This window comes from Triticum aestivum, chromosome 7A, assembly GCF_018294505.1.
Source record: "Triticum aestivum cultivar Chinese Spring chromosome 7A, IWGSC CS RefSeq v2.1, whole genome shotgun sequence".
In the NCBI taxonomy this organism is placed as follows: domain Eukaryota; kingdom Viridiplantae; phylum Streptophyta; class Magnoliopsida; order Poales; family Poaceae; genus Triticum; species Triticum aestivum.
Genome location: NC_057812.1, coordinates 560,477,373 through 560,488,649, shown reverse-complemented (window position 1 = coordinate 560,488,649; position 11,277 = coordinate 560,477,373). Strand labels below are relative to the sequence as shown.

At 42.6% G+C, this 11,277-nt stretch overlaps 1 protein-coding gene across 1 annotated transcript; it reads left to right on the top strand.

Annotated features, from left to right (window-relative positions):
• Positions 1-2,998: 2,998 nt before the first annotated feature.
• LOC123148243 (uncharacterized) lies at positions 2,999-11,038 on the top strand. Its single transcript, XM_044567629.1, has 14 exons — positions 2,999-3,473; positions 4,131-4,212; positions 4,335-4,438; positions 4,658-4,784; positions 4,865-4,959; positions 5,217-5,340; positions 5,882-5,962; positions 8,949-9,047; positions 9,146-9,316; positions 9,430-9,517; positions 9,599-9,669; positions 9,749-9,817; positions 10,068-10,211; positions 10,474-11,038. Exons 1-14 carry the CDS (start codon positions 3,433-3,435, stop codon positions 10,669-10,671), a joined length of 1,494 nt encoding a protein of 497 aa, XP_044423564.1. The 5' UTR covers positions 2,999-3,432; the 3' UTR covers positions 10,672-11,038.
• The last annotated feature ends 239 nt before the right edge of the window (positions 11,039-11,277 follow it).

Below are 11,277 nucleotides of genomic sequence, written 5' to 3'. Positions count from 1 at the left end.
GTTACCGGTGTCCAGCCCAAAAATCTGTACCATGCATAAGGTGAATACGAGTTTTACCCCGTGCCAGTGACACCGGAAGAGACAACGTGCCTCCGCCCCTGTTTCAGGCGATGCATAAGTGGAAGAAATACAATAAACAGGTTATAAAGCCCGAGTGTATTTTACATCATTTTGATGTATTAATGAGCTTTTTTTTGCGGGGTGATGTATTAATGAGCTATGCTGACGGAGCTCATATATACAAACACATCAACTACTTTGCACCCATTGGTCTACATACCGAGTGCGGATTTAAATAGCTAAGCATCCGCGACCGAGCAGAATATTAGTTAGGCGTCTCATTTAGGACAAACCCTTCTATATGCAATGTTCAGATGCAAAATATATATAAAAAACCAAAAAAACACGCCGATGAGATGCCCTTAAGAATGAATTCTTGTATATTCTCAAACACAAAAATTTAGAAAGCATGTAATCTTGGATTGTCCACTCAAAATAATAAACGCACACTTTTTATAGCAATAGACAGAGGGCCTTGATCTTCGTGGTGTTTAAGCTCACATTAAGTTTCCTACAAACTCAATGACAGAAGAATGTGTTTCAAAGAAAATTGGCAGCTCCAAATTTTATAGCCGAAAAGACCACCGTAGGATAGTATAAATTCTGTAGAATATGTTGTGGTAATTTAAAGTCAAATATATGTTAATGTGCCTTGCAGCACTGCAAAAGTATGTTTAAGCTAACCCGGAGCACTATCATATGGCAGTCTTTTTCCCATGGGTGGATGCATAATCATGTTGGGCTAACTTTTTTTTTTTTTATAATTTGTATATCTTCCTCACTTCAGTATTTATCCTACCCAAGATCATCTTCAATGTTGACTTCTAAAATGGACTCAGGGCATGTTTGGTTGGAGTCCACACCATTGCAAGCCTAGCCTGGCCAGTGCCTGGTTCCTGCCTGGCCTTTGTTTGGTTAGTTGCCTGGCGCAAAAAATGATTGCTTGCCTGGCGTCCCTGGTAGCCTGGTTAGCCTGGCCTGATTAAAAAATTCAAATAAAATAATATATCCAACCCAGGCAGTGTCATCAGCCTGGCCCAGGCGTTCAATTTTTCACGCCTGGCTCTGTGCCTGCCACTAAGCAAGGGACGGCAGTAGCATTAGATATCTTTTAAACACAAAAGGACAAATCAACAGGCAAGGAAGGAAACCAAAGGCGCATGCGCCAGGCTAGCCTGGCCAGTGCCTGGTTCCTGCCTGGCCTTTGTTTGGTTAGTTGCCTGGCGCAAAAAATGATTGCTTGCCTGGCCGTCCCTGGTAGCCTGGTTAGCCTGGCCTGATTAAAAAATTCAAATAAAATAATATATCCAACCCAGGCAGTGTCATCAGCCTGGCCCAGTCGTTCGATTTTTCACGCCTGGCTCTGTGCCTGCCACTAAGCAAGGGACGGCAGTAGCATTAGATATCTTTTAAACACAAAAGGACAAATCAACAGGCAAGGAAGGAAACCAAAGGCGCATGCGCCAGGCTAGCCTGGCCAGTGCCTGGTTCCTGCCTGGCCTTTGTTTGGTTAGTTGCCTGGCGCAAAAAATGATTGCTTGCCTGGCCGTCCCTGGTAGCCTGGTTAGCCTGGCCTGATTAAAAAATTCAAATAAAATAATATATCCAACCCAGGCAGTGTCATCAGCCTGGCCCAGGCGTTCGATTTTTCACGCCTGGCTCTGTGCCTGCCACTAAGCAAGGGACGGCAGTAGCATTAGATATCTTTTAAACACAAAAGGACAAATCAACAGGCAAGGAAGGAAACCAAAGGCGCATGCGCCAGGCTAGCCTGGCCAGTGCCTGGTTCCTGCCTGGCCTTTGTTTGGTTAGTTGCCTGGCGCAAAAAATGATTGCTTGCCTGGCCGTCCCTGGTAGCCTGGTTAGCCTGGCCTGATTAAAAAATTCAAATAAAATAATATATCCAACCCAGGCAGTGTCATCAGCCTGGCCCAGGCGTTCGATTTTTCACGCCTGGCTCTGTGCCTGCCACTAAGCAAGGGACGGCAGTAGCATTAGATATCTTTTAAACACAAAAGGACAAATCAACAGGCAAGGAAGGAAACCAAAGGCGCATGCGCCAGGCTAGCCTGGCCAGGCAAAAACATGCGTCATCCCAGGCTTCATCCAGGCACATTGTCCAGGCTTTCATCCAGACAGGCCCTCAATCTTTGTCCGCAAATACTGATATGGGAGCTGACTATCCAACAATGTTCCCTAAATGTCCATCTATACATGTGCCTATCGCGATTGAAGAGAGAGAAAAAGAGAGAGAGGATGTCCAACGTGTTGGTTTTTGATTGGCCAGACGTATGTCCGCACTCCTCCCAAGCCCCCAAGTTTTTCATAGTTTGCCAGAATTTAGACGTTTGAACTAGTTCATATAGTCCTGCAGAGGACATATATGTGCTATATGAGGGCCCGCGTTGAAAATTCCTTGACTCTTCTACGTAAAACTATTGCACATGCCCTAACACAAGTGAGTGGCGAAGAAGAAGGCCTAGTCATTATTCTGCTCAGGGTGGCTCCACAAAATTGCTCCCTCCTTGCTTCACGAATCACGACTACTCCCTACGTTTTAAAATAAGTGACTTAACTTTATATTAACTTTAGTATAAAATTATACTAAGTTTGAAACACTTATTTTGAGACGGAGAAAATACTATATATCCATCTTTTTTTTTGCAGAGCTATATATCCATCTCTTTACAACTCGGATTTACACCCTAACCGGAAAAGAGAAGCAGTGCCGGTACATGGGTCATGCAAAAGCAGACCCAATCAGCGCACAACTGCCACCGCCTTTCGGGCCGCACCGCTGCCACGCCCATGCACGGCGCATGTGCCGCCCCACATGCGCCCCGGAAAACCTCGGGGGCTAAAGTACAAAAGCGCGAATAAACAGCAGCAAAGCAAACCCCCATTTTAAACCCAGTTTTATATTTTTTTCCTCGTCACATCCTCCTCTTTAACGTTCACATTTCCCACGCGGCCCATCCCTCCCAACTCCGTCCGTCCGTCCGATCCCCCGCCGCAGCGACCCGGCCCCACTCGCTCCCCGTCCCCGTCGCCGGCGCCCCGCGAAACCCCGCCTCGCCACGCCGCTTGCCGGGCCTCGCGGCTCGCGGCGGGCATTTCGAGCTCCGGCTCGCCGGATCCGGCGGGGCAGGCTCGGCGGCGCCGCGAGCTGCCGCCGCGGTCGGCGCAGATCCGTGCCTGCGCGCTGGGAATTTGAGGGGGCTGGCTCCCGGTTGGACTCGGCTCGAGTTGATTTCCGCGGGTTGGTGGAGGTAGGTTGGTGCGCGGGGAAGCTGGTGGGCGGCCGCGGTACATGAGAGCCAGAAGCCTGCGCCGCCGCCTCTGCGTCTGTGGTCGGGGAGCTCTCGCGGCGCCATGATCGAGCAGTTCGTTAACTTCGTCATCCGCCCGCCACGGTAACCAACCGCCTTGCTGGCTTTATTCTCACTGCTTTGCCAAGTTTCAGCTGCACTAGGTCGAACGTGCTACTTTTGACTTTTGTTGTCATAATATAATGATAGCTAGGTGCTTTAGATGGTCATACTTTGCCCTGTAAGTACGAGTGTACTGTGATTCCCCCATCAAGGCATTATCCAAGCTCGTGGGAAATTGCAGTAGTTTTTGGCATCTCATAGTAATGTTACCAATGCTCGAACTGTAAGCCCTAACTCGACACGGTGTAGGTTCTGTGTTCAAAGTACAAAAGGTTAAGCAAGCGTAGGAGCCAAACCTTGTTGGTGAAGCCTTGCTAGTATTGAGCATCGTCTACTAGTTTTCGAGGTGGACAAGTAGCACTTCTTAATCACTAGTTCTGCAGTGGCAAAGACGCAAAGTTAAACTGATCTTAGAGACTAAACTGTAACTGCAACAAACTTTTGCATTCTTTTAACACGTGTAGTTTCAACTCAGCCGCGCTTCTCTTAAATTTAATTTATGCCTTTTCTTAAGACGTATGAAAGTGGAAGTCAAAGTTCCCAGAACTTTGGTATTCATAAAGTGATATCCTCTGTGTGTGTGTGTGTGTGTGTGTGTGTGTACTGCTGTCAGCTGGTTAACTAGATGTATATTTACAGTGCAGAGTACAACCCAGATCAGTATTTATGGGAGCCAGAGTTTACTCTTGCAGGAAGAAAGTACAAACGAATAGATTTGGAGGCAAGTAAGGGGAGCAGTTATTGAGGCTTTTTGCTGTGTTCCATTTGCCAATGAAAAGACTTTATGCTGATTATCAAATTATTGTATATTGGACTTATTCTTGTACCTGTATGTTGTGGCAGCTTTCCAATGAAAGAAACCATACCTTAAAATGCAGCCACTATGTTCCTGCCGTCATCCCAGAAAACATTGCCCTTCCATGTGTGATCTACTGCCATGGGAATAGGTATTCGTGGTTTCTCGCTCATGGGTTCTCTTTATCCTATACATGTTATATAGGTATCCACGACAAGTAATTTGGAACGGAGGGAGTACCATTTAACAATTAACACATAGTGATTTATCGGCATTAATCATGGCATCTGTTTCTTTTCACATTTGGTGCATACCTTAATTAATCACCAATAATGCTGGCCAATTGATTGTTTCTTTAAACCTAATGCAGTGGGTGCAGAGCAGATGCAAACGAAGCTGCTGTCATACTTTTGCCTTCAAACATTACACTTTTTGCACTTGATTTCGCTGGATCAGGGCTATCAGGGGGAGAGTATGTCAGCCTTGGTTGGCACGAGGTGCATATTCACTATTTGTTTCAAACAACATTTTTATAATTTAGTAATTGCACTGTTCTGAAAAAGGATACAACTATCAGAAACAGGATCTCAAGTCCGTGGTGTCCTTTTTGCGGAAGAATAAGGAAGTCTCTTGCATAGGTCTTTGGGGGCGTTCGATGGGTGCTGTTACAAGGTATTTTGGTTACAGTGTTTGCGCTTTCTACTATTTCGCAAATTTCAGTGTCCTATTTCTCTTAATGCTATATTGTCTTTTGTAAGTGTTCAGATAGTACAACATAATAAATTTATGTACCTTAAGAGTTTCTCTGTATTATTGAAATATCCTGATATTTGGCGGTGCTTTTGTCCTCAAAATATCTTAAAGATTTAGGTTTTAATGCGTGGAATTGTATTTTGATAGTTCATCACTTTGTCCAAACTTTGATGCAGCCTGCTGTATGGAGCAGAAGACCCCTCAATTGCTGGCATGGTTTTGGACAGTGCTTTCTCTAACTTGTATGAGCTAATGCTAGAGCTTGTTGATGTTTACAAAATCAGAGTTCCAAAGTTCACGGTATGCTTATCTCTGCATAATACTCCCTCCGTTCCAAAATAGATGACCCAACTTTGTACTAAAGTTAGTACAAAGTTGAGTCATCTATTTTGGAACGGAGGGAGTATTTTGCTTCACCGTTATGATTGAGCTGATTTTAAGAGAAGTGCACTTTCTGTAGTTGATAAAACGTAGACTTTGCCGAAACATAGTTTACATGCTAATTGGTGATTTATTATGCAAAAGTGTCATTGTAGCTGTGCTCAAACTATCTGCTGTATGTATCACAAAAAGTGTTGTATGTGCGAAAAGAAATGTACCGTGTTTACGTCCAGGAAAAATACGAACCTTACAATGAAAATTTCCAATTCTAGAAGTCTTCCAGCACTTGTTGGTTTGGTTTGCATGGCCCTAGTGTATCCTATGCCATCTCTATTCTTAAATCTAAGTTGCTAGGGAAGCAAACTTCGAATAAGCTATAGATGAATTTGTGTACTAACTTACTTGCAGGCAATACATAACATGAACATTTTACTGCCGCTCATGTTCTATGTGTTTTCAGGTTAAGATGGCTGTACACTACATGCGCCGTGTCATTCAAAGAAGAGCTAAATTTGACATAATGGATCTTAATGTTGTTCAGGTTTGCCTTCTAAAACAGTATATTCTTCTTGCTAATAACTAATGAAAAGTGATAGCAAGTGTTTGTTCCCGTTGCAACAATATGATGTTCCATATCGGTAATTAGTAATGTACTAATGTGCACCAGATATGAACTATGCAACAGAGTACAGTTAGAAAGGAATAGCTTAGCCTATTTATGCTTATATGTCTCCAAAGGATTGTAATGCAAAAAGAACGTTTTGTTGTATACTTATTGCATGTGGAAGGTGGAATGTATTGGGTTCTTGGGGAAAAAACGGCTACACTTTGCCACCGTTGACCCAATTCTAGCAGTTACATGAGTCGCAGCTTGAATATTGGGCCGATGCTTCAAGTGGTTTCCACACATGAAATATCTCTCCAGGGAAAATTGCGGTTTTGTAAGCAAGCAATTGTGCATGTAAAACTGGATACTGTTTTATGCAACTGGGTAATTCTTATGTTATGAGCCTAGCAGTTAGACTCGTTTCCCAGCAGGTTTCTCTGGCAATGTCATGGTAACTTGGTCTCCCAAAGTCCATTGCAAGAAACACGTACCACGGATCTGCTGTGGGTACAATGCCTGTCTTGGACCCAAGATGACAACATTGAATTGGTTTCCACCTTCTTTGTATTGCTTGGTTTAAGAAACATGTAGATGTAGCTAAAATGCAGAGAAGTGCTAGCTTAAGTAATTCGATTGATCCTATGGACGGGAGCAACAAGAATGTGGAAATATTCTGGACCAATGTTTACTGAATGAATACAACAACAACAAAACAACTGATCAATCAAAGGGAACTAAGAAAATTTTCAAAGGAATATGGGTAAAGACCAACGAAAAGCTTGCATGTTCGAGTGTCATTTTCTGTAGCCAAAAGGTGTATGTTACTGGGTAGTTGACAATCAGCTCATGTACAGAGTTCATAAATTTACAAGAAGGAATGAAACCAATTCTTTATTCTTCACACTTCTGGTTGGGAGGTATCTGCCTAAGTGGACTATGAAGTACACAGAGGTCAAGGTGATGCGGTGCAGATGCAGCTCGTAGAAGAAACTTATCCACCAGGAACCAAGGGCTAAAAGGCAAAAAGGCAAAAAGGAGGAAAAATCACAAATGACCATTATTTGGTAGTCTGTCACATGATGATACTTTATTACGGGAGTAGATGGAATGTCTTGAAGCAGCACATGCAAGGGGAGAATGGGCGATTGCAAAGGACTAAGAACTCTTAATGGCTGACACCACTTCTTTGAATAATTTTCAGAGGGTAGTGCCGGTCATTAATAGTTCTTTGTTATTACCTCTTCTATCTTGCATGTGCTGCTCTAAACTTCTGTCACGTATGCATCGTATTTATTATTCAAGTTCGAAAGGCCTGCATTTCACAGCAAAGTTGAACCATCATGTGAGACTACCAAAGATGAGCCCTCTATGGTTTTTCCTTTCTTCTTTTTCTTTTGCAGCTTTGTTACTTGGTGGATGAGTTTCTTTCGCAATCTGCCTCTAGATGTATCATTCCTTTTTATCATGTTCTTGACCTTTTGTAGCTCCTAGTCTGGTAGGCTGGTTCCATAATCTATCCGCTAGTAGACAAGTGTGAAGCAACTACTTTATTTCCTTGCACGTTTCGTGAGCCCTGTCCATGTCTCAGTGAAGGTCGCAAACTGCCCACTGACATACACCTCTTAGATTTGCACTAAATACACTAAAACAGACAAATATATAACCTTTTGTTGGGCTTTTCTAAGTGTTCCTTACAATGTTTGGTTTGTCTTCTTCGATTGGGTAGACTGTTGTATTTTTCACATCTTTTACCAAAACACTTCTACTTTCTTGATGTTCTCATCGATAGGATCAGTTGTATTATTTAACCAAGCATTTAATTGCATCCATAGTACAGCTACACCGTTACATGCTTCTTCAACCAAAAAATAGCAGCAAGAAAAAATATGCATAAGTGCCAACCTGTCTGATGTTGTCCTCTTGGGTGCAAGCCAAGAGTCACCTGCTGGCTTTCCTTGTTATCCTTTTCATCTTCTTTCCTATCGCAACTCGTAAATTTTTGAATGTTTCCATTTTTTTTTGGAATGGACTCTTGTGTAACCAACACAATAAGAAATCTTGTGATAATTGATTGGCTTAGGATACATATGGCTGTTAGAAGTTCATCAGATACTATGAATATGGGCTTTCATTTAGCAAAGAATCCACTTCGAACGCTTATCATGGAAGGTTGTGACTCTGTATCACACATAATTATTGTGAATATATGGGAGACAAGTGAAATAGCTTCTCAGTGGCAGTACCTGCTGAACTAATCACGAATGTACTCCCTCCGTTCCTAAATACTTGTCATTCTAGACATTTCAAATGACTACTACATACGGATGTATGTAGACATATTTTAGAGTGTAGATTCACTCATTTTGCTCCGTATGTAGTCACTTGTTGAAATGCCTAGAAAGACAAGTATTTAGGAACGGAGGGAGTATTAGTTAGTTACATGCAGGACGCCATCACCTGCTTAAGACTGTCAAAATCAATTAGCTAGTTGCATTGGAAAACTGTCCCTAGATTCAGGCAGTGATTCTGAGCGTGGGAACCTCTTCAAGTTACAGCTACGACACAATTGCTAGTCTACTACTCCCTCCGTCCCATAATATAAGAACGTTTTTTAAACTACACTAGTGTCAAAAACGTTCTTATATTATGGGACAGAGGAAGTAGTTCCTACGATGGTGAAGTGAACACATTTTCACCCAATATATACCTGCTGACCTTAGTTGGAGATGGCATAGTTGTCTTAGCTGTGATCACTGACATTAAGCCACTAGGAGTACTCTTTCAGTTTTATTCGTAACATTTTTTTTACATAGAATTAGTTGACTCATTGTGATTTCTTGTTATACTGAATTAGATTTATTTGTTTTATTACCACCTTTTTTCTGGATGAATGACAAGCTTTACCCTTTTTCTTCACCAGTTTGCCCCCAAGACGTTTATTCCGGCATTATTTGGACATGCATCAAGTGACGTGTTTATTCAGTCCCATCACACTGATCGTATTCATCAGGCGTATGCGGTATCGTGCTTGCTTTACATTGGCTGATCAAAAGTAATAATTTGTGGTGATCGATCCTACTGCGCATATTTTATTCATATATTTGTATGTCTCTGCAGGGTGATAAAAATTTAATCAAATTTGATGGCGATCACAACTCTGCTAGGCCCCAGTTTTATTATGATTCCGTTTCAATATTCTTCTATAATGTTCTGAATCCACCTCAATTTCCGTCTGCATGCTCAAATAAGCTAGAGAAGTACTATAACCGTGGGGCTGGAACTAATGAGGTATTTTTTCTCTTCACTCCTATTAAATCCTACATCAGACCTTCTGCTTGCTGTTATGGGAACCCTGAAACCTTCCCAAGGAAATTACCTGTCAATTAACTTGACTTTTTCAGAGCTTACTGTATGAGATCATAAATGGTCTAAGGGCTGCTGGTACTGATGCAGGAAGTTCATCCGCAGCTGCAGCTAGTTTCACCAATGGTGCGGCCCAGCCCCCTTAGTAGCTGCTGGTACTCACGAGTTACCTCTTGCTGTTCACTCACTCTTATTTCATTGTTTCAGCGACAAAATCAGTAGTTGAATTGCTGACGGAGAGGGTAAATCAACTGTCCGTTAAAAATGACAGTGACTTGGTAAGTTGACCAGACCATCAGTGGTAGATTAGCCTCTTGCACCAGAAATCTGAGGTGATATATCCTCATTTGAATGCAGGATTTCCTTTTGGACGAAAATCATAACCTCACTGAAATGGAAGAGAACACTGCAGAGTCTCATACACAGGTAAAATTTGACGAGGCTTTGTTTTATTTCAAGCTGGTTGATTGTTTTGCCACTGTTAAATGCAGCACTGCACTCTATAAAATATCTATCACTGCATATGACATGATGCAGCCCGCCCATCTCTGTGATACTAAATTTCTTGTGTCACTATACAAGGATGATGACAAATTTCATTGGTTTCCTACATTTAGACTACTTTCTGAGAAAGGATCTTGTAATCTTACTGACGAGAGGTTATATTCCATTTTAGGATAAGGCGAACAGGCAAAATGAGGAGTGCTGCTCATACACAAGTTCAAACCGAGAGAGCTGGGGAAGATGTTCTTCCTTGGGCGCAGCGAGTGATGTATCATCCTCCGGCGAGCGTCCCAGGGTTTCCGATCATAAGCATAAGGTACATGTACTTTTCAATTTACATGTCTTTCAGACACACATAATTGCTGTAAACTAAATATCAAGGAGGCACATCATAATATATATATGCCAACTTGACAAGGGTTTACTAGCATACAGATTTTCTTTACAAACCTTTAAGGGAAAGCTTATGATCGGTTCAATACTAAGCTGGCAAAATTTTATAGAGTATTGGCAAAATTTTATTCCCAAGAGCACAACTTCTCACAGTTCAGATCTCCTCATTTGTTCCCAAACTGCAGAGCATGACACTAAGAGCTCTGGCAACACCGTTGAGACGGATACGACGGAAACCACTCACCATACCAAAGGAGAGGAAGAACAGGTCTCTATGGAAGAGGCTTAACCAGGAGAGGCATGATATGGGGGAGAGCTTAACCCAGCGTTTCAGGCTGTGCCTCCAGGGCCAATCCCAGCACAAGAGAACAAAGTCGTCCTGACAACTGTGAATACTCAGCTTAACCCAGACAAAACTGCTAGGAACACGATGATTCACCGACGTAATGCGCCTCGATTCTGACCTCTCGGCACCAACCCTGCTGCATAGTTACCAGTTACCACTGAATCTGTGAAGCCGGCCACGTAACTGTCAGTATTTGCTCCGTCAGATTGTTCCGCGTTGCTCTTGTAGATCCCGAGTTTGTAGAATTGTAGTGTGACCCCTCCTGGTGTGGGGAAGGACCCGTGCATTAGTATCAATAGGCTTTCGAGTTCAAATATTGTATTTTTTACATAACACGCCATTTGTTTGTTGTTTGGGAACCTTATTTTGTACTATCTGGTTAAGGGGCAGATTGCCCATGAACAGTAACAAGTCTCTTGCTTGAGTGGTGCAAAGTCGCTTTCGGGCGAAGTAAGAGCATCTCCAATAGACGGTCCAAATGTAAAAATACCTAACTTTTCGACCGTCTGGGGCAAAAAACGCTGCTCTAACAGATGGTTTATATGCAAAAAAAATTTGGACCGCGGCCTCCTCGTAATGTAAAATCCAACATCTCGCGATGCAAATATGCATCATGAGATGCATCTGGTCCAAAACCAGCCAC